Source organism: Ammospiza caudacuta, chromosome 2 (genome assembly GCF_027887145.1).
Source record: "Ammospiza caudacuta isolate bAmmCau1 chromosome 2, bAmmCau1.pri, whole genome shotgun sequence".
NCBI lineage: Eukaryota > Metazoa > Chordata > Aves > Passeriformes > Passerellidae > Ammospiza > Ammospiza caudacuta.
Window position 1 is genome coordinate 114,788,980 of NC_080594.1, and position 24,332 is coordinate 114,813,311.

General features: G+C 41.9%; 1 protein-coding gene across 1 annotated transcript in view; it reads right to left on the bottom strand.

The window, feature by feature from the left end:
• EFHC2 (EF-hand domain containing 2) overlaps nucleotides 1-23,760 on the bottom strand; it is a 57,164-nt gene extending 33,404 nt beyond the window's left edge. The window contains exons 1-5 of the mRNA XM_058800222.1: nucleotides 23,716-23,760; nucleotides 15,608-15,790; nucleotides 10,518-10,668; nucleotides 3,872-4,095; nucleotides 657-911 (exon numbers count right to left, since the gene is read on the bottom strand). Coding sequence (XP_058656205.1) covers nucleotides 657-911; nucleotides 3,872-4,095; nucleotides 10,518-10,668; nucleotides 15,608-15,790; nucleotides 23,716-23,757 — 855 coding nt within the window. The 5' untranslated portion in view covers nucleotides 23,758-23,760. The remainder of the gene's footprint in view (nucleotides 1-656; nucleotides 912-3,871; nucleotides 4,096-10,517; nucleotides 10,669-15,607; nucleotides 15,791-23,715) is intronic.
• Between the last annotated feature and the right edge of the window lie 572 nt (nucleotides 23,761-24,332).

Consider the following 24,332-nt stretch of genomic DNA (forward strand, 5'->3'; position numbering starts at 1 on the left):
TATTCTATCATCAGGATCTGTCAGGAGTGATCCAGAAGTGTATCCAGATCAGTAATTTTACAATCATAACAGGTTACAGAGGATACAAACCCTTTGAAGATTTCTCTGAGTGAAGCCTTCCCCATGATTAATTCCCAAGAAAGATTATTGATGGAATCCTATTGATTTTAATTGGCTTTGCTTAATGTGCCAAACCCAGAAACTCAATTTTAAGAAATCACACCAGGTTTGCTATGAAGAGACGTTACAGAATACTAAAACTGACTTTTCCAAAGGCTGCAAATGTAAGTCATAGATCAAATCTGAATTCACCTCAGTTTTACAGAAGCTTATCAATATTAATTTTCTTGTCTTCCAATATTGCAGAGTTTTATTAATGTAGTTACCTTAATACATTAATATAGGAGAAAGAAAATCATAAGACATGTCTGTAACTAAGTGCTCCTTTTAGTTTAAGCGTGAAAAGCTTAAAAGACATTTTTCCATCACTTATTAATTTACTACACAAGTATGTGTGCAAAACCTAAATCATGCAATTATGATTAATACTCTGAAAACACTTTCTAAATATCATTACAATCTTAATACAGGATTTTCAAAACAAGGCATTCAATTTTTCTTAATTAGTGGAAGAATTTGAAATTTTCACTGCTCACCTTTGGAAGCTTGTCTCTTTTGAGGAAAAATGGAACCACATCCCGGCCTGAGTTTGGTGGTAAAATTTCTCTTATATCAATGGTGTCATCAGACAAATAATAACGGAGAACAAGTTCCCGTGAGTCAGGAAGCTTCGACTCTGGGTCATTCCACACACAAGAAAACCCCAAAACTTGTCCATCAAACTCCAGGAATTGTTTCAAAGTGTCAAAACGCTCATAAGGGTGGAAAGGATTTGTGCTCTCCAGATATCTCTGGTAAAGGAGAAATTAAAAGAATTTTAATTAATGTATTTTTAATTATTTATTCCTAGAAACAGGATCACAACTGCATGGTGCTGTCTAACCTCAGAACACAGGTTTAGGATTTTCAAATCACACCTCACTATTACAATACATGAAATATTATTTATGTCATTATCAGAGAAGTATTTACAAGGTTGCTGTGCCCTCAGAAAAAAAAAAACATTGAAAACCATTTTGCACTGGTTTTAATCCTTGTTTTTCTTGCAACAAGGTCCTCTAGATCAGAGAATTGTTAAATTATTTACAGTACAGCTCATATTTTCAAGAAACTGCCTGTGGTAATCAGATGACTAGAACGCCAAATAGCATCACTCTTCCTGATTTACTCCCTTGAAAATGATTTCTTACAGATAATGTGGTGTAAAGAATCAATTTATTCTTTTCCTTTTGGTATTTTCTGTTGTTCAACTTTAAAACATAGATTTTAAACTTTTGATTCATGCTACACAGTTGGCAGGTACTGGGTATGTTTGTTCTCCTCTCAAAACACACCCATGGGTCTGAAAAGGAACAGCAAATGTTCAATTAAAGAACTTTCCAGCTCATGTGACAATGTGCTTCCTGCAAAACCAGTAGCACTGGGTTAAACTGGGTCCCAGTATGATGATCCAGTCCAAGGACTGCATTTCTGTACTGTTAGTTCACATCTATAAATGATGACCTGAACAGAGTGTTTTTCACAAGTCCAAATCCACATGACCAAAGTGCATGAAAAGGGATGAGATAATCCTTCTCATCTACAAAATTGCTTGCAAAGAAGAATGGTGACAGACATTGATGAGACAATGTGAACTGAACTGTCTGAAAAGAAAACAATGTTGACTGTAGACAACTTATATTGTTGTCTAAATTTCTCTTTATCCACTAACATACCTTCTGGCCTTAAAAATCTGTGAGAAAAGGTCCATTCTTTCAGAGCATCAAATCTTAAAATAAGGAGAGCAGAACCAAGTTATTTACCTTCCCAGTGCTCTCTTCCCTCCTTCCTGTCCCTTGAAGATGCAACAAAACACAGCCACAGAACAAGGTAACACCATTGTCATCCATGGAATACCATCTCCAACAATACAGGAGGAATTTCTTCATGGAAAGGGTTCTTAAACAGTGGAAGGGGATGCCCAGGGAAGTGGTGGAGGCCCCATCCCTGGAGTTGTTCAAGGAACACATGGATGTGATATTCTGATCTGGGTGACAAGGTGGGGACTGGTCACAGGTTGGACCTGATGATCTCAGAGGTCTTTTCTAACCTAAATGGTTCTGTAATTCTGTGAAATATGAGTCTAAATGGTTTACTGCACTTTCCACTGGCCTCATTTTCTATCCCATCCCATTCCTTCCTTCACACCTTCATTTTCTGGCCATGTACTAGGAGTCCAATGAAAACCAATTTAATTTTGCTCAAAGTAGCCCAGAGTAATCAAAAAAAAAATTACCTTCCACACATCAGGTGGTAATTTTTTCACAGAAAAGTGAAAGCATAAGGCAGCCAGAATCTGCTAAATAACTTTTCTGGAATTTCTCAACAACTGAGAACAAGAAGACATAGATTTTTGTAATTTTTGGTCTTCTGAAGCTCTTATTTCTCAAACCTTTTTTCCCTCTCCATTCTCTTTTGGGATTGATATGCCCAATTCTTGAATGTTTTGCTTGTGGTTAAAAAAATTAAAACCAAAGTGGGTTATGCAGTATCATACAAAATGTTGACACAGTCTGACAGTATCAAGACAACTCAGCATGTGTTTATATACACAGCTGTTACCCACAGGGGCTGAGTAAGGGAAAAGAAACCCATGGCCAGGCTGAGTCACCACAACACAGAACCAGATGTGTTACAAATGTGCTTTTCACTGGGGGACTGCACAAGCCTGGCTGCATGAATGAAGAGAAATCAACTTGTTGGCCAGAGAGTGCCTCAGAGACAGGGAATTGTCCTACACATCTCAGTCACAGTCACCTTCCATTACTGCTGCTGAGACCCACAGCAGTTTTCTCCCTGGGAGCACTGAGGATGCCACAGGCACAGGGAGGATTTGCTGCTTCCAGAGGACCAGCTGGATCTGTCACAACAGGCTGCATATGGTGGGCCAACAGTCCTAAGAGTCAGGTCAAGTGCCATTTGCACTCATATTAATCAAGAAAAACAGAACTGGGGGAAGCTTGTCATTTTTCACAACAGAAAACATCACTCCCATTACTCTTCCCAGAGGGGAAAAAATATAAGTAAAAACAAACAAATCCTGCAAAGGGGAATCCACATAGAATCTAGGAGTTGTGAGTGAGACTTCTGGAGGTGTGTGTTTGTGTACATGTGATCCCATACATTTACAAAAGAGGGAGGCAAATAAAACCTCACAAGTCTTAAAACTGCAGAACACTGGGTTCTGTATGGTAAAAGAATTTACTTTACACATGTAAAGAGCTGTTAAAAACCTCTTGGAGTAGAGATGAAAGATAACATGAATAGAAGAAAGGAGTCTGCAGGTAGCCATGGGTGGGTTGGAACCACAATTCCAATTAGATCGTCCTTTAAACACTTTAAAAGTGTTTATCATCATTAGATTAGCTCAAGCAAAATCATAAGTAGAACATGTAAATTATAGTAGAACATGTAATAGGTACATCTTTTTTTTTCTTTTCAGATTAATACTGAAAGGCTTATATTATTTTTCCTAATTAATTTTATTCTGTTTTAAAAGGTTTACAAACACATCAAGAGAAAATTATGTATATAGTACAACAAGGCACATACCAAAATGTTTAAATCCAAGTTTTCTCTTGGAATTTACTATGTTGAAATAGCTGCTTTCTATTTGACATTAAAGAAATAATGTATGTAATGCATAGAAGTAATGTGCATTGAAATCAAGTTTTATTGAAACCAAGTTTTCACCACTGCTGCCCCTCCTGACCTTTTGCCGCTCTGTGGTGTATGGGTCGTCTGGACGGCTGGCAGGAGGATTTAGTCTGATTCCTATCTTCCTCAGGAAATTTTTTGTGTACAGGTCACAATCTATAATCTTATATTTTCGGCCATAAAGGGTTATTTCTGTGTTGATATTGAAATCATACATAGTATAGAACTGATCCTCATTAGGAGGTGGGAGTGGAACCAGGCCCCGTCGTAAAATAGTTCCTGGAAAACAGAGTAAATTCATGAGGTAAACAAGGTTTGCACTAAGGATCCCAACAGAACTAGGCTTAGAGAACAAAAACCTGCCTTAGAAGGGAAAAAAGTTTGATTAACAAGGGACATTGAACTGATATTGAACTGAGCTTCCTTAAGGAGCACATGGAAAGTAGAGACAAGAGAGGTGAGTTGGGCTGATTGCTGGTCTGAAGCAAAGAATCCATCTCAAAAATACAGAGCCACAACTTCACAACCAACAGTCTCACAGAAACAGTACCCAAAAGAGAAAGAATGAGAGGAGAGGAGAAAAAAGAGAGATATTTTAACTTTGACAAAGTAATCAAATACTTAAATTTTGTTATTCATAGTCCTTAAATGAAAGGACTGTTATCCTGACAGCACTGAATTTTATTACCTTTTGAAGATTAAAAGACAAGGAAACTACCATTGGCCTATCAGCTGAAAACGCTCAAATACATTGATGAATTGGGTGATGCTTCAAAAGTACTCAGTGCTTGTGAGCAAGAGACTGGAGCATCTTTCAAATGAGCAAAGGTTGAGTCTGGAGCAGAGATGACTCGAGGTGGGGGAAACGTATGAAAGTTTACAGGGACCTGATGGGAGGGAATGAAGAAGATGGAGCCAGGCTCTTCTCCATGGTGCCCACTGGCAGGATGACAGCAAATTAAAGGACACAAAATTCCAGCTGAGCACACAAAGCCGTTTTTTTACTGTGAGGGTGATCAAATACTGGAACAGGCTCTCCAAAAGGGTTGAAAAGGCTCCATTCTCAGAGAAACCCAAAAGGACATGGCCCTGGGCATCTGGACATCTGATTCTGCTTGGAGCAGGAGCATGGACTGGAGAATCTTAAGGTATCCCTTCCTACCTCAGTGATTTAGGGATACCACAAACATTTCAGAAATAACTTACAGGAATTTTAGAACCAACTTAAGGGGCCCTGGGGAGAGAGGGGATAAAGAGAAGCAGAGCAGAAGGGAGAAAGATACCACTGTGTCTTTCTTGGTGTTTGAAGGGCCTTGTTCCTAGGTTAGGCCATGGAAATTCTTTATTTTTCACTTTATTTCCTTGTAGACTAATTTCTATGAAATACCTTTCTTTACTACATTATCAGAGTTGCTTGTTAAGTTCTAATTCCTACAATGAAAATATATCCTTAATTTTTCAGTGGAATAAAGCAACAAAGCAGATTTACTTTACGTTCCCATTAAAATAATTATATAAGACCCATTCATCATCCTGATGTTTCACATATACTGAATCCAACATTCTGGTTACTGACCTTTGACTGTAAAATAAACTTGAACCTCCATCTGCTTAAGCATATTAAACACCTATTTAGGATGTATCCTCATGAAAGGTGTTAGAAAATGTGGGATGTAGCACATTTTAATGAGATTTAAAACTGCATTGCATTAGATTTTAAAAACCATATACTTTAAAAGATTTTACCTGATTTTGGCTAATTCTTAGGTCAATCAACAGTTAATGAGGTAAGTCAGAGGATGCAAATCCTCTGGAATCATCACTCTAGCTAAAATATAATGGTTGATGATTTTCTAATAGGAGGTGTTTTCAGAGATTATATTCACTTCAGGTTTGGTGAATCAGTCTCAGCTTGTTTTTCATATCACTTTTAAGGGTGAAACACAAATATCCATTTTGTTCGAGGGAGAAGAATTTCTTTCCTAATGGAAAATATCTTGTAGAGATATTATCTGTAGCAATCCTTTGCTTTTATTAGGTATCACTGTGCCTGATGTACACATGTACAGGGTACATTTCATAATGTTGAATTCGAAATTTAATAAAACCTGATCAGCTGGGGTTAGGTCTCATCATTTTAAAATTGTTCTTCCTTCTGGAAAATAATACATTTCGCCTAGAAATTTGATGCAAGCTGTTAAAGGAGCATCTGATTGTGCAGTTTTCAGGTTGCAAAGGATGGATTGCTGTTCCTGATGGTTCTTTGCTTGTCAGTTTATTGAGCAGGACATGCTACTTCACCACCAAGCATTGATTTAAATATTTGCATCTGGTCAGATAAGGCCCTGCTCTAGTGTGCTCTTGGAAAGGGACCTGGGTACTGCTTTGCTCTGGCAGTGGTGGTGGCACTGAGCTCCCACACCATAATTTGTGGCATATCTTCTTTGCTCTTGGGGCTTTGGGTTATTTGGCAACCCCAACAGCTGCTTAAGGAGATCTCACTAGTAGTGAAGGCCTTTTGACAATGAAGCTGGGCAGAAAATGATTTGGTGTCTCCTGCTTCTCTTCTCTGAAGAAGATATTAAATGTTATCCAGAGTTTCCTCAGCACAGCTCTCTGACTCTGCACAGCTCAAGAGTGCATTAGAGAGAGGAGAGGAATGAGTAATACCTGGAGTTTGTACATGCTTTGTTTGCACAGAAAGGAGGAGAAGCCTCCACTATTATTCACAACAACACAAAGAATTAATCCCAATAAACAAGGAGGCTTCTTACATTCACTTATTCACCCTTCCAGAACATAGCAAGGTCATGATTTGGCCACCATCAAATATGGCAAAATCACAATTATTTCAAGGCCTTGGGGGAGGCTTAAACTCTTAGATAATCTGTTATATTGGAGGAGCTGATGCAACTTCACTTTCCCACTTGTACTTTCCTCTTCAGCCAGCCGGCCTTGGGAACCCAGCCAGGAGGCAGCTCCACTCTCTTTTTCAGCTGGCTGACCTTGGGGAAAGCAGCCAGCTGCTCCACTCTGCTCCGGCTTGCAGGGTCTGGATTGCACTGGAAGCTACAGTCATCCCCACAGGAACAGAAATGACCTTTTGATAAGACAGTATCAGCCAGCCACAGTCCTGCTAACTGGGAATTACATGTACAAAACACTTACAACTGCCATACATAGCCTGGCTCTCTATGGGAGAAGTTTTTTTCTTATACTGAAAGAGTAATTATCATTCTGGCTGTGGAAGAAGCATTTGGAGTTTGTCATGTGGTCAGGTTTTCTGTCCTCCTCTCCTTATCTTGACTTGGGCCTTGTGCACTGTGATTGTCCTGCTGTTTCTTGCTTTGATTCTGGTTTCTCAAGTTCAAGGTCTCTGCATTTCCTCCTCAGTACAGACTTCCTCTAATGCTTCTAATATTTGCCAAATAGCAAGGCAGTATCCAAAATTAAATGAAGTTTAAATTTAAGCTATTTAGTAGCAACCTTGTAAGTCCAAATTAATGTCCAAGTACAGCAGCCAGTTTCATAAAGCAGTTTTTAAAGTCACTGAAACATTTCCCACAGATCATTTACTTCATTAGTTTGAGATTTTGATCAATGGTAAAAACATGTTTTCTCACTTTTTTTCTCTGAAGCCAATTTGTTTTAATTTTGTGAAATCATAATTCAGTTTAGAAATTCTTCTAACTTCTTTGACCACTGTTCCTTCACCAGATCTTCCTACAGTCTGTAAGCCTGTCCAAATTTCCACAAAGCCACAAGCACTACAAGGGTGCAATGGGAAACTACTGCATTTCTCCAATCCCACCATTCAGAACATCAAAGTCTCATTTGTGGGTTATGGCACAAGCACTGGTAATCCCATGGCCTCAAGGCATTAACCAGCCAAGAGAAGATCTACCCTTGATCTACCCTGTCACAGCTCTACCTTCTCTCCAAGAAGCTTCCCTAAAACAGCCATCCCAGCTGTCTGGTTTACATCTTTTTTGACAGGGCAAACATCCAAGTTAGTGTGACCAGCACCCTCTGCCTTCAACAGTTCAATTCTACTTTATCCATCACTGGTTTTTGCTGTTCCTCTACACAGCCCCTTTCCTGGCACTGCAACTCTCAAATTCTCCACACAGACCGAGCCCATCCTGCTCCTGATGTCCTCACACATCATGCACCTGTGATCTTTTGTTCAGGGCAGCTTGCCTTTTAGCAACCCATGCTCTCCTACAGCTGAACTCTCCTCTACAAATCCCTGGAATTTTAATTAACTGAAAAGTTGTATTTCAGCAGATGTGCAGAGAGCAGCAAAATGGTCGGGATCCTGAACTTCAGTTCAGTTCAGCTCCTCACCGTGTTGTGACCTTTTCTGTATGATCATGGGTAAGGTTTTCATTCCTTTGTGCTTCAGTTTATCAGCTCCACAATGCAGACACTTCCACACTTCCACTCCTGTTGTTCTTGGGCTTAAAAATTCCCAGTTAGGATAAAAACATTTAAACAATGTAAGATAGATAGATAGATAGATAGATAGATAGATAGATAGAATTATATTAAAAGAGGAAATGGGACAATTCTTTATTGAAAATGGTAAGATTAGCAGTTAATGATTTAGTATATATTTTTAAGAAATATTGGTTTTGCTTGTATTCAACAACAAATATTTAGAGCCTTTAACATAATAACTTTGTCACTGGTCTTCAGTTATGGAGCATGAAGTCAAACTCAAAGTGCATTTGAGTAGAGAATCCTCTGATGAGTGTCTCCATCACCTCTTTCACTCCACATCATATTAATTTCTAGGACAACAAGAATATTTATGTAGATGTTTATGATGAAGTATAGGCCCTGTATCTATGCATCAACTGTGAAGCCCAAACATATTCCAAATAGTCCTTGGGCCTTTCAACCTACAGTTTTTCTTCCTTCCTAAACACAACCAATACACAGAGCTTCTTCACCAGATAGGTACCAGTGACAAATAAATTAAGAGCAGTTTGGAGATCCTGGAACATTTTTTTTTAATCCCTCAGGTAAATATGTTGCATATACATATTTATCCCACATAAAGTACTCAGACAATCTCATTGAGACTTTCAAAACATCCTTGCATGGAAGACTGAGAAAATTCTTGTTTCTCTCTAACACTATTCAGCTAATTTTAGGTCCACTATCAAAGGTGATTCCAAGAATCATTAACACAGATACAACTGAGGAAACAGGAGGAAATTGTAGCCTTCCTGTCACCAAAAGAAAAGGACTAGACTGCCAAGAACATTGGGGCTGAAGAGGCAGCCTGCACAACTCATAGTACAAAAACAATGAAAATAACTCCTTCAAAGGAATCAGCTTTGAATTTGCTTTATCCTGCTCTAAAGAATCTGGCTTCCACCTTGTCTCTCAAAGGCATCACCTCTGACTCTCTGTACTTCCTTTGTCAGTGGACATTTCCTCTAAGCCACAAACCCCAGAAGCAGCTGCTCCCACTCTTGGGGCACACAAGTCAAGGAAAACCTAAACCCAATGATGCCTCCCACATCCTCAATAGGTGTGCAGGCTGGGGGTAAGGGAACAAGCCCCAACATGATTTTCTTCACATGAAAAAGCACTTGCCCAGGTAGGAGTAGGACAAAGTTTCATTGCATTCAAAATCAGTCCCTGTGGATGAGTTTAGAAAACTTCAGGCAGGAACTACTCAACACAGAAACAGCAGCACCTGAAATACTGTTTTAAGAGATTCACAGGCAATTTATCCCAGTCCTAACAGTAATGATGCACATAACACCTTTAAATATTATCTTATTCTGTAGACAGAGAAATTGATAGCATCTGCTGATCTGGGAAAAGAATAGGGTAGTTAAATGGTCAACTTATTTTTCAAAATTGCTGTGCTAAGAATGTATAAAATGTACAAAACATCTTTGGGGACTGGGAGGTGCATCCATCCCAAGACATCCTGCTTCTCTGGATTACATCCCTTGAAAACTTTTAATTCTGGCAACAACCCATAAACACCAAGAAGCAGCAGCTGTGTTCCCCCTGTGCAACAGGATGTTGACTGCTAGATCACATTTTCTTAATATAAACCAAGTCCAGTAATACCCCAGTAAATCAGCGCAGCAAACCCTCCTCCTGAAGCCCTCAGGCTGGCCCCAGAGCAGGGCTGTGACACTGAGGCAAGGCAGCTCCTCAACTTCAAAGGCATCAAGGAAGAATTACTGTGCCAAGGGCACTTTAATCATAAAAGAGCCAAAAGCCAGAGGCACAGGAGACTCTTGTCCTCAATAATGGCAGAGACACTGCAGTAGCTCATGAACAATTACAGAGCTGCTGCCACAGAGCTCCCTGTCACTGCCAAGACAGGAGGAGGCAGGCTCAGGAATGGAGATCTAGAACACAAATTGTTTTTGCAGGACTGACACAACACTGACAAAGACCTTACCACCTTGATTTCAAACTACCATATTAGAGAAAAAACTGTATGTTTGAGTATGGGAGAGGTTTCAGCCTTACAAAACCCACATCTTGAGAAAGGACAACAAAAGAATTCACATCATGATCTGTAACAAGAAAAGACAATTATACCTGTGCATTTACACCCCATTTTAGCTATAAGAACTCCCATTATATATCCTTTGGAATGGACCAAGACCACAGAGAAGAGAGATATAAAGGGGAGGAAAAAAGGTGCCAATAAAAACAGATACCTTGATTTATGCCACTGTCTTTCACTACAGGCTCTGTCACTTGAATTGTATCATCTTCAAGGAAGAAATATATTTTACAGTGTCTGATTCTATACAGCTCTTGATGCTTTTCAGGCACTTCTTCTTCAAAATAGGCATCAAAACACAAAACCTATTAAAAACAATAAATAAATATAAAGCAGCAAAATCTCCAACACTTTTGCAAAATAAACTTGTAAAGGTCATGAGTAACTAAATGTATGGATTTCAGGAGGTAGATTTATTTCTCAGAAATGTAAGAACAGAAATCCACATTAAAGCACATAAATATAAAATTCTTTGCTTGGCATTTTTGTTATCACAACATGTAAGCATAGATGGGACTCTAAAGTAAAGAAATAATCAAATACAAAACTATCAGCAGGTTGCTTGGAAAATCTTCCAAACAAAGCATTTCTGATAACACAATGAGCTTCCCAGGTACTGAAGCAAATTTTAGACTGCTATTCTATGAATTATAAGAAAATACAGTGCATGATGACAGCAATGGCTTTACCATCAAGGTAAGTGGAAAGAGTTCTTTTTAAGCAGATCCTGCAAGTGTTCAAATGAATGGTACTGAAGGCTATCAGAGAGAAATTACATTTTTCAGGAGGCATTTACAGCTGTGCAATGTTGGCATTTCAAAACTTCCCTGCTTCTGCAGTTCAGTGAGTGGGGAAATCACACAGAGTGTAGCAACTTCTCTTCATGGTCTCTTCTAACAGCAATAATGCAAAAAAAAACCCTTCACAGGGGAAGTGCTCATTGTCCCTCATACCTGGAACTCCCAGATCAAACTCGGACACCATTACACAAACTTTGCACTTCTTGGTATCAGTTTTTAACCACCAACACCAATGTTAAGGGACCATGAGAGATGTATCTACTTCCTAGGGCATGATCTAGCAGGATGCCTGCTTTGGTAGTATGTGCAGGAAGGCATTAATTAAAACAGACTTCTATCCTGTCCCCCCAATACATTTGAGTCAAATGACTGTTAATTTATACTTAATTTTCCACACTGGTTATATTTAATAAATGCAATTACCTTTACTCTTGATTCATCACACAACCTGAAGCATTGAAAAAAAGACAGTTTAACCATTCCCTATGTTTCAACAAGCATCTAGCAGACCATGAGCTGGAAATGTTTGAAATCAAATAAGCTGGCTTATTAGAGTTCCCTGCATGACAGAACACACTGGTTAATTGTCTGCACTCCTTTTGCTCGTGCCTTTGGGAATCTCAAAGTACCTCCTGGAGTGCTCAGGAGTACTCTGTCATCCAGAGATTTTATAACACCTCATGGACAAGAACAACCTCCTTTTCTACAGCTGGGCAGAGAGAAGTAACAGCCTGCCCAGGAGCATACAACAGCCACCCTGTGTCCTGCTCAGACTTCTCAGTCACATTCCCTTCCCTCAGGCAGGGTAAGTGCAAGATGAGAATAATTCTGTTTCCAGAAATTATTTCAAAGCCTCAGATCCCACTGATTTTCAGTAACCATTGAACAGTATGACAGACACATTTTTGGCATCAACTCTCCTGCACTGTGACCCTTCACCACTAGAGAAATAAAATTTAAATTATAATCAAATTACATAATCATTACCTGTTAAACCTCATGGCATTAGATCTTCACACAAAGGAATCTAGAAAACTCAGTTACAGTTTGTTAAACTAGTACAACATGCAAGTTTGTGAACAATGTACAGATTTAAAAATATATTTTAAAAATTAATACTTGTCCACATTTTTAAACTGTGGATTTCACTGTTTCATGTATCAAACACAAAACACTGTACAAAACATCTGACATACAGCTGAGGCAACACAAACTATCAACCTGCAACATCTCTTCCTCTTTCCATTTGTCTAAACATTGGTGCAAAGTGCCATTTTTGGTGACCAAATGATCCTTCCTGGCCTCCAGCTACTGCTCTGGAATGACCAGGAGCCCTGTATAAATCTCTTGAACATGCCAGGGCACATAAAAGGGCTATGATAGAACCACTGTATCCCATTCTGAACATCCTGGCCTTCAGCTGACAAGGACCAGAACTTCATTCCTCATCCAGCTGCTGGTAACCCATGAAAACACTCAAAACATGGAAACTTCTGCACCCTTTGTCCCTATTCTGCCACTCCCACTAGAATGCTCTTCAACAGCTCTGCTTCATCACTAATTGTTCTTAATTTTGTCAATGATCTCTTCTGAGAGCAGTTGTCTCATGAGACACAGCCAGGCAAAGCAGTCTGCTTGCACAGAACTCCAAGCCCAGTCACATCTTTAATACATTGGATTTATTTCTTTCTCTGAGCACACACCTATGCCCTGCTTTATCCCATCTGAGGAGCTTGTGCAGGTTCTTTTGCACTCACACTTTATTCTCTTTACACCCTTATCAACATGCTAGCGTGTGACAAATATATGCAGCAACCAACTGCAATTTGGCAGATCAAAGCAGATGATTTGGGAAGTGTGAGGAGGGGAAGGAACAGAAGATGACTTACTTTTCATTTTGGACCAAAATTACTCTTAAAAATACTCAAAATGTAACATTTACTACCTGGAGTCTCATCTGCAGTACAGAACAACAAAGTTCCCATCCCATTCCTTAAAAAATTAAATGTTACCTATGAAAACCAAAAATAACAAATATTGAATAAACTCTGCAGCACTTTGCAAAGTGCCACAAGGTTTTCCCTGGCACCTGTGATAGTCAAATTATAAATATCATTCCAAGCCCAGGAGGCCTTGTGTGTGTACTTAATCATAGAAGAAATTAAATTTACACCTGCTTCCTATTAGGCAAGTGAAACCACAAAGACAACTTCTCAGCTTACTTAATAATGAAGTTTTATGCCTGTCCTTCTTCCAGTTGCTATGGTACTACTGAAAGTTAACAGCCAAAGTGGTGAGAAAGCAGCTTACATTTCAAAAGATAAACACCCACTCAAACCTTTTTTCATTAAGTGCATTCTGCTGAGTCCCAAACTGCAGCACTGGAGGACAGAGCTGCATTCCAGGCTCTAAACTGGGGAAGCTAAATTACTTGGAGAGTGAGTGCCCTGTAACAAACTGCCATTAATACAAACACATGAGCCCTCCAGAGGCCAATTCTGAGCCTGCAGACTCCTGTCCTGGACTGCCCTGTGGATGGATTAATCAGGAATGGCCAAAGGGCAGCAAGCTCCTCTAACCAGCCAAGGCCAGGAGCTGATGCTCACTGGTGTGGGAACTCAGAACATCCCTCTGGCTGTCCAGGACACCAGGACCCCTGCCAGGGGGCTCAGAGACCCTGGCACAGAGCCCAAAACACCTGTGGGTTTGATTATGACCCATGGAGCAAATTACCAACCTTAGATGAAGATCAGCAAGCCACAACAGTTTAGGTAGAATAATATGAAGTTATCATAGGGTGGAAAAGTAGATTTTGGGGTTTTTGGTATGGGGGTTCAGGAGGCAAGATGGAGGGATCTGGGCATGTCCAGCCTTTCTCCTTCTTCTTCTTGGCCTCCATCTTCTGCTGTGATGTTGGCACTTTTGGATTGGTTTAAAGTAGAAGCTCACTGTCTAACATAGGTGATGGGTACTGGAAGGTAACTGTAAACATTGTACATGTAGTTTTTAGTATAAAGACATAACACTACCCTGGGGGCAGGCAGAGTGCCTGGACTGTCCTGCTGGATGGACCTTGGCAGGGCAGGAGAAAATTTTTTATATTTAAGATACAATAAACAACCTTGAGACTGAGAAATGAAGAGCTCTGACTCCTTCTTCAAGGGCCAGGCTGGGAAAAAAGACTTTCTAACATTTCTTGGGGTCACTGTGACCAGCTAGAGATCCCAACACACTGGAAGGTCCCTCTGCCTCCTACTGAACCCTTTTGATTCCACAGGCTTGGATCCAAGGCCTGAGGAGGAAACACAGCCTCCAAGAAGGGAGTAGGAAAAGCAAGTCCAGGTCTGGCTGAAGCTTTAACACCTGGGCACACTGGAGCAGGTCACACCCAAGCCTGCTGCTCTGGGAGCAACACCAGGGATCTCAGAGGCAAAGCCAACCAAAGGCATGTGAGCTGTTCAAACCCAACATTTTCTTGTTGTAGTTCTGCTCTGCCAAAAATGAATGTGTAATTGTACTCCAATTACCTGCATGGCTTCTCTTTTAAAGCAAAAATTATGAGATTTGCCCTTCTTCTCAATATTTAAATACCATAATCATTTAGTCATGCAACATTTCTGCTATCTGCTGCATGATTCCTTTTTCTGGATCATTTTCCTTCCCTGATTGTAGGCTTTTTGCTTTAGAAATAAAACATCTCTAAGTAGAATTTAATGTGAATTTAAACATAGCAAGCAACAACGTGCTACAAAATTCCTGTCATCACAGGTTACGGTTATTTGATAACTCTCTAACTTAAAAGGTGACACTAAATTCTTGCAAAAAAAAAAAAAAAAAAAAACCAAAAAGAAACCCCAAAAAAAAAAAAAAAAAACCCAAAAAAGTAAACCCAACCAAACAAAAACAAACAAAAAAACAAGCCCTAATTTTAAATTTCTGTGTCTGTATCAGACACACAAAATTATACAATAACAAATCATACAGAAGTCCAGAAGTCAACAGGACTTTGAGCATACAAGTATGATGGGATGAGTGAATCTCAAGCATGGAGCACTCCACTGAGTTTAATGATTCCCAAGTGCCCAGACACACTTTCTCCTGGACTGAGGATTACCTTACCTTCATTCTCACCAGCTTGCCAAATAATTCCCTTATTGTCATCATTTTCACTAAAAAGAAATATGCTTCCCACCCCCTTATTTTTGTTAAATCCTGTAGGAGATGTATCCCAATACAGAAACATTTTTATAGATTGTTTTTATGTTTATATTAATTTTCCAATACATTAATATAATGAAAAAAATACCCACCACCACTATTTTGTCTATCTAGGAGCTTTTTTTGCATGCACAAAATAATCTTCTGAAATATCTAATGGAATGTCATTGTTATACTCTGTCATATTGTGGCTATTCATCAAAAAAATATATATATTTCTACATACCTGCTTGTCAAATGCTATCCAAGAAGGAGGACCACTTCCTGATGCTTCAGGATGCACACTGCTAATTTTCAGGGTCTGACCAGGTAAAGGTTCACCTCCTATTCCAGGTTTATCTTCAAACAGCCTCCGAACATTATTGCTGTACCCACAGATCTGTGATCTGTGGAAGTTTTCTCCCCCAATCTGTCAAAAGTGCAGAAGAAAAAGAGAAAAAAATTTCTGTGTTTTTGTTTTTAAGTACATGATAGCTGACCATCCAGGCAAGGAGGATTAATCATGCAAAAGTTTCTTTATATTTACTTTTAATACAGACTCTAAAAATCTGTAACAACTGGAATGCTGCAAGTGACATTTTCCAGTGGCAAATTTGCCAGTATTATAGACAAAAATGGAATAATATTCAATAATTTACCTAGTCTGAGAGACTGGACAGTAGCAGATGTTTAACCCCACACTCCTTCCCTGCAATAAGGATTGAGGTGGTAGAGAAAGAATCAAATCACCTCAAGAACTGCTGTGAAAGGTAAAGGGGAAAGGCCTTTCCTACAGCTCTCCAGAGGACAAATGGAAACAGCTCAGCAGCACTCAGAGAACAGCCTGCTCTCCTTATTCATGTCCAAGATCTGATTTACACTTGCATCCCTGAGTGATGCAAGTGTAAATAAATTCCTCTGCACTAGTGAATACACTTGAATTTTGAGAGGCTGGACCTGAATCAAAAGGCAGATATTCATTTCATCTGGGAGTATTTCAAAAAAAGGTCTCTGTAGCGATTCCTCTGTATTATTACTAATTTTTCAGGCAATTAAAGATGGAGTGCTTAAAAATATAGGAACAACCAACAGCAAAGAAAACCATCTTGCCCACTCAAATTTCTTGGCTGGGGCTGGAGCCAGTCTTCAGTGACACAGAAAAGCTTCTGGGCTGACACAAATATCACTCCTGTCCCTGGGAATGTCCCTCCTCAGAAGCTGCCTGCTTTGCTGGCCACAGGCAGCTGGTGTGAGCTGGGCTTGGGCAGCAAGCCCCTAATGACCCCACACAGCAGACCTGTACAAGGGGACAGGGAAATAGGAAATGCCAGTGAAAACTCCACTTCCTCCCATGAGCAACAATCCTGACTTGTTAGCTCCTCTCACTCTGCTATTCTTCCCTTTCTTGCCCTCTCAAATCCTCAAAATACTTTATCTGGGGAAGCAGAGAGGGGTCACTGCACCCTGGCATGTCCATAAAGAGGAGAGAGGCCATCAGAGCTGTGCCCTCCCTCATCCTGGGGCTGGGGGAACATGAGGGAAGATCAGGCTCAAATGGGAACTGATGTTATGGCTGAGAAAAGCCAAGGTAGAGGAAAAGGTTGGACAGCAAAATTTTTCACAGCAGCACCAGAGCAGCATGTCAGTCAAGCAACAGGGACAAAATTGCCTCCCCACTCTATTTGGAAGACTGGGCATCACTGATTATCACATGCATTTGTGTAAACCACTACTCCCCCAAAAGGTGTAGACAGTTCTAAGTTAATATCATAAATCAAAAAATGGTACAAATAATCCTTTTTCATGATGGCAACGTTCAAGTGCTTCAAGATAACACAACACACACCCAGCAGAGCAGTTCTGGGAACAAGTGCAAGCAGTGAAGCAGCAAAACCTGAGAGTACTCAAGCAGTAATTTCATTCTGCCAGTATGAAAGAGTCAGGAATTGAAAGGCAGGGAAGCAGCCTCATGGCACAGAATTATCAACACCAGCCTGCAGGAACTCTGCACATTGGGGTCACAGGCTGAACTGTTCACCTGCATCCAGGTGCTCCAAATCCAATGGCACAAAACAGAGAGCTGCTGACATGAACAGTCCAATCACTGCTTTAGCTGAACCTTGCTTAAAATCCTTTTGCACACCACTTTGGCAAGGACAGCAGTATGAAAAAGTATACTTACTATTTTTACAAATCATTATTTTTAATACCATGATAATCAATGCCTATACCCTTGCTTAGGTTAAAAAAAGCTGAGCTAGCCAGTGCCATTTGAAACAGTTATTGCAAAGGAATAAGGTTCACATACTGGGGTCAGGAACAATCAGAGCTATGAGAGCTCACCCCCAAAGAAGATACTTTAAAGGTAAGCAGTATTTTGAACAAAGGTGGATAAAAGAGCATGCAGAAAGTATCATAATTTAAAGAATTATATAAAGGAAACAGAAAATTTCTCCTCAAGATATAACTCAAGAACAAGAGTTACTGAATAAAAGAGAAAACCAATAAAAGGAAATGCTTATATGCAGACTAGGAGTTCATGGGGCATTGCTCAAGCCAGGAATTTAACCAGTCCCATTTGCAGGAATGATGCCCAAAATTAAATATTTTATATCAGCAGAGATTTGTGAGCTGTGACATAAAATGCCACACTTCAGTGTGAGCACTGAGGGCATCAGGAGCAGAGCTCCATGTGGCCATCCCACCTCTCCCACAAGAAGTGAGGACAGCTGCTCTCCTGGATCTGGAGCAGCCAGGCACTGACAGGGGCTGGCACCTCCTTGGTAGCACATCTGCACTTGGGATGGTTTCCTCTCTCTCCTTTGGGTGCTACTGAACTTCCCTTTGTTCTTTTGCTTCTTTTAAATAATTTTGTTCCTCTGCAAGCTGAGAAAGAGCTGGGGAGAAGTCAGGAAGGAAGGGAGCTTTCTGCATTTATCAGTTCAAATGCACAATAACTACAGTCAAGCTGAATTTTAAAAGGGGATTTTCTAAGCAGAAACATCTGATTTATACTGAAGGTGCTACAGAACAGATTCACTTTTTGGTACAGCAACTATTTAATTATTTTCCCTCTATTACCAGAGCATGTGTTAGGGAGAAAGGCACAGTTAGCAAAGCACAGTGAGGGTGGCAGTTTTCCTGAGCAAAGGAAAGCTTTTTCATGTCCTCAAAACTTCTAGAAGCATTTGATGTTCATATGTCTTTGGGGTTTAGCAGCAAAAATATGGCAAAGTGTTCATCAAAGTAATCCAGGAATGATCCTGCTGAAATTTCCAGAATTTAGGGCTAAAATCACAACATCCTTAAAATTTTACATGAAAAATACATGATGAAACAGCTTTAATTCTGCTAAGAATCTTTTGTGTCATTCCTGTAACTTTTTAGGGTTTGACAAAAAGACTATTTTAGATTCCTAATCACATAATTACCTATCCCCTTCTTCCAAAAAGCACCTAGATCCATCGACAAAACCATCTCTTTTCAAAATCTGTGCAAATATTTCTTAAAAAAAAAACAAAAACAGAACAACAATAACAAAAATAGAAAGTTTAAACAAAGATTAGTTAAAATTGAGGATTGCAAAAGGGGAAAAATCACATTTGGGAAACTTCAGCTAAAGAACTCAGACCACATCTGGCCTAAAATAGTGACAGACACCATGCCACCTCCACATTGAATGACTTCTAACAGAAAGCTTTCAGAGAGCAGGGCAAGAGCTTGAATGTGTCTGCTGTGCTAATGCAGCTCAACTGAACAGGCTGTGGATCTGCTGAACAAAGCTGGACATTTTCTGTATGCTGAGCCTAAAAAGTATTGAGGCTCCACTCAGTAGTGACTAATACAAAGGTCAGGGCTCTCTGACTGCAGCTCTGGGCTCTGCACTCTCAGCCCCTGCAGTCCTTGGGGGACGCTGCCTCGTGCTCACTCTGGAATGGAGTCACAGCAAACTCCCCAGGGAGCTGCACATTCCAGCTGAACCAAACTCAGCTGGAAACCTTCCAGCACAGGAGCTGCAGTGGTGGGAGAGCCCTCAGTGAGCTCTCAGAAGCCACTGAGAGAGAGTTTCTAACTCAGTCCCACAGGGAGCCATGGCAGGAGTGGCAGCACAGTTCTGCACCCAGCATCCATCTGTAATTCCCACCTTGAGAACAGCAGCTGCACCCTGGATGTCCTGCCCAAATCCTGCATCAGGAGGAACTGTGGCACTTCTGAATTATTCTAGGCTGCTGATAAAGTCTGCTTCAGCTCAGTGATGGAAATAAATGCAAATGCTACACACTGTGCCAGTCGAATTCATGTGACTGATTTCCAACTCTTTTATCACCCCCTGCTTGCTGCAGAGGTCTCAGGATGTTCAGGGTTAAGTGGAAATGGAAAAGGAGGAACACCCTAAGACATTGTTGCCAGCAGCTCTGGTGCCACTCTAAAAACATCACAAAGCAAGCTGCATCAACACCAATTCCAAGCTGCTGCAATAAACAAGGAAGATGTGGAATTTCTGCTGCGCCACTAAAGTTTGCAACAGAACTTCTTCCGTTTTTTAAGGATGTAGTTTCTCCCTGAGATCTATAAACATTGTCTGATTCTCTAAGAAATGCCATGGAGTGTGGATCAGTACAGAAAAAGGCATGGATCTGTTGCTGCAGGTCCAGAGGAGCTCCAGAAAAATTACCAGGAGGCTGCAGAACCTCTCCTGTAAGGACAGGCTGAGAGAGTTGGGGTTATTCAGCCCAGAGAAGAGAGGCATCCAGAGAGACCTTACTGTGACTTTTCTTTAAGGGGGAATATAAAAATAAAAGGGACAGAGTTTTTAGCAGAGTCTGCTGCAACAGAACAAGGGGTTGTAGCTTTAAGTGAAAAGAGAGCTGATGCAGGCTGGGTATAAGGAGGAAATTTTTTACAATGAGGGTGGTGAAAGACTGGGACAGGCTGCCCAGAGAGATGGTGGATGCCCCATTCCTGGAAATATTCAAGGTCAGGTTGCCCTGAGTGACCTGATCTAGCAGAAGGTGTTCTGCTCATGGCCTGGATGACCTTTAAAAGTCTCTTCCAGCCCCAACCATTCTGTGATTCTGGCCTGCTCTTACTGCCTGGGAGAAGACAACAGAAGGATAAAGGAAAGGGCCCAAAATGCAGCCACAAGGGGCAGCTACAGGAAGATTCAGGTTTGGGGGTCATGAACAGACAGATCTGGGGGAGCAGGGCTGAGGGGCAGGAGGTAGTGGAAGGAATTCAGGGAAAGATGGCCAGAGAAAGAAAGAACAGCAGACACAATTGCTTATAAAGAGGTTGGGAAATGTTCTTGGTCAAGAAAAACTAATGTCCTGTTTTGTGGGTTACAGAGCAGCAGAAAATATTTCAGGCAGGAAACACAGAGCCACAGCAGCACAGCTGAGGGCAACTCCACGGTGCTGCAATGAACAAGGAAGATGTGGAATTTCTGCTGTGCCACTAAAGTTTGCAACAGAACTTTCTGCAGCTTTTCAAGGATGTAGTTCCCCCTGAGATCTATAAACTTATTGTCCAATTCTCTACGAAATGCCAAGGATAATTGTAGCACAGAATTTTCTCTCTGAGAGGGATTTCAAACATCAGGCAAGAGAATGCACTGGTCAGCCAGCACTTGGCAAATCTGACCCACATGAATACATGTTTGTCACCCTCCTCCTCAGCTGCTGACACAGGCAAGGACATCAGTCCACTGTCAGAAGGAGCAGCTGCCTTTGAGAGCAGGAGGCAGATGAGGAGCACTAATAAAGGGAGTACTTGTGATGTAACCAGTGCCATCCCTGACACAGTCCAGGCTCCAAATGCACAAACTTTTTCTTGCAGTAATGAAGCAAACCTTTTATATGCTGTGTTTCCACCATGTGCTAAAATACCTGTATTGTTAGACTTCCTCATCACCCACAAACAAAAAACACAGACACTGCTGATGAGCAGCTGATCTTTGGACTTCTGTTTTAAAAGGGGTGGAGGGTTGTTTTTTTTTTTTTTTATGAATGGACTTCTGTGTACACAAACTACTGTAATTTTGATTTTGAACACTACCTGAAAGCTCTGATTTTCTGGAAGCAGCCCAGCCACCTTTTTAAACACATCCAAGGCAGGTAGAATACATCTACTCTCCTTCCATGCCCTTTGTGGGTCTACAGATGAGGCAGGTGGAAGCATCAGGAGCAGAGACAAGAGAATTTCACTAGGAGCTTGAGCAGCAATGAGCAGAATTAATACCCACACAGCAGTCTCGTAGAAGAGGACAGGGAAATAGGAAATGCCAATAGAAAACTCCACTTCCTTCCATGAGCAGCAATCCTGACTTGTTAGCTCCTCTCACTCTGCTATCCTTCCCTTTCTTGCCCTCTCAAATCCTCAAAATACTTTATCTGGAACAACTTTATAGGAACAACCATCCCCTGTTCCCTGTGCATCCTTCTTCAGGGAATGCTTTGCCACTGTTGTTTCTGTGCAATAAGAGGGATTGGTGCTGATGCTCACAGTCCTGACAGGTGCAAACACTTTCTTCCTTTTCAATTTATCTATAGCAGTGACACCTTTTTTTCTCCTTTAAATATGTTATTTTCAACTTCTCATTTGTGGAGGTGAGCTGTCATTATTAACTCCACTGTTTCAAGGACTGACAAAAAGAGCAATGTGGAGCCCTCACAAGGGTCTAGCCATGGTTTTATAATGTTGTCTTGTGGCACTTTGTGACAGCTTTCACACCTTTAGTTTTCATAACATACTCACTGCATGCACTTCAGCATGGAGTGGTCAACACTGTTAGTAACTCTTCCCAAGCATGAGAAGTTAAATTAAATCAATTAAGTTAGATTGAAGAACAACAAAGCCACAGATATCCCTGAGCTGAGCTATTCTGCTTCCAGTCAGCAGGTACCAATGGCACACACCTATTCCAGTGCTGCTGATACACCCACCTCTAGAGTGGCACACACAACCAATCCCCAACGAAACAAATCTCAACTCAGCAAGAGACTGAGTATTCACCACCAGACTTTTTTTTTAAACCCCTTCTAAAACAACAGCATCAAGCTGTTTCCAGGGAAGAAGATGCCTGAAAGATCCTCACAGGCTGTGCTTGCAAGAGGTCCTGTGTTTGCACACTTGTGCAGTGCTGACACACAGTGAGGCTGGGAGTCCACATAATTCTACACAATTTCATGCTCCCTGTACCTGGGCAGCTTTGTGTCTACCTGCCTGGTGTCTATCACAGAATCATAGAAAGGCCTGTGCTGTTAGAGATCTTAGAGACCATTCAGTTCCAACCCCCTTTTCATGGCTAGGGACACCTTCCTCTAGGGCAGATTGCTCAGAGCTGCACCTGACCTGGCCTTGAGCACTTCCAGCAGTGGGGTATTGACATGTTCTGTGGGCAGCCTTGGCCACCACATGTCTATAGCATGAAAATGACAGATTCTCTTCCAGGTATTTTAACACTATTAACAACATTAAAATACACTGTTTCATTTGCCTCCTGAAGGCACCAGCTAGAGTGCTGTGCACGAATTCTGCCTTACCCCCTGCACTGCTTCACATTAGAGTGTGTTCAATGAATTCCTAGCTACCCTTGATGAAAAATTTGGAAGTAGTGATGGCAGCCTTCTCTTTTGTTTGTGATAAAATAACCATCTTGTCTATTTTGCCTGCATTTATAGTATTGGCAACCCTGAAACAGCACATCAGCATTTCTGTCACTGTCCTCTCTTGAAAAGCCTTTTTGGTTACTTATATAGATGGTATCTCTCTCTCCCTATTTCGTTCTGTTAGAGTTGTCAGAGCTCAAACTGCCCCAAAGCAATTGCCAGATTACAGAATCAGTGAGGATGGAAAAGATCTCTGAGATCAATGAGTCAAATCTGTGACTGACCATCACCATGTCACCCAGCCCATGGCCCTGAGTGCCACATCCAGGATCAGCACTGTGTCACCCAGCCCATGGCCCTGAGTGCCACATCCAGGATCAGCACGGTGTCACCCAGCCCATGGCCCTGAGTGCCACATTCAGCCTTTCCTTGAACACCACCAGGGACGGTAACTGCACCACCTCCCCGGGCCCACCCCGATGTCTAATCAGCCTTTCTGTGCAGAAACTCCTGCTGGTGTGCAGCCTAAACCTGCCCTGGCGCAGCTCTGGCCTCATCTCTCTTGTCCTGCCGCACCTCACCCTCACCCGCCGCTGAGGCCGGGGGAGCTCAGCGCACCCAGGGGCGCCTCCCCCTGCGGGGCCGGCAGGAACGGCCCCGCCACACCCGGCACCGCCTCCAGCGCGGCCCCCGCGGCCCCGGGGCAGGGCAGGAGGGCGGGCGGGAGGCGGCCCGGGCGGTCACTCACGTTGCGGCGGCGGGAGAAGCCGGGCAGCAGCGGCAGCGCCATGGCCGCCCCTCAACCGCCTCCACCGCTGCGCGGAGACCGCGCGGCGCTGACGTCATGCGGCCGTGACGTCACGGGGCGGGGACAGGCGCGCGGCGACCGCGGGGGCTCATCCCGAGCCCTCATGCCGAGCCCTCGTATCGAATCCTCATCCCGAACCCTCATCCCGAACCCTCACCCTAAACAGTTCATCCCGAGCCCTCACGCCAAACCCTCATATCGAATCCTCATCCCGAACGGCTCCATCCTGAGCCCTGATCCCGAGCCCTGATCCCGAACCTTCATCCCGAACCGCTCATCCCGAACCGCTCATACTGAACTGCTCCATCCCGAACGGCTCCATCCCGAACCCTCATCCCGAACGGCTCCATCCTGAACCCTCATCCCAAACTGCTCCATCCCGAACGGCTCCATCCCGAACCGCTTTATCCCGAACCGCTCATCCCAAACCCTCATCCCGAACCTTCATCCCAAACCCTCATTCCGAACCGCTCCATCCCGACCCGCTCGTCCTGAACTCTCATCCCGAACTGCTCCATCCAGAACGGCCCCATCCCGAACCCTCATCCCGAACCGCT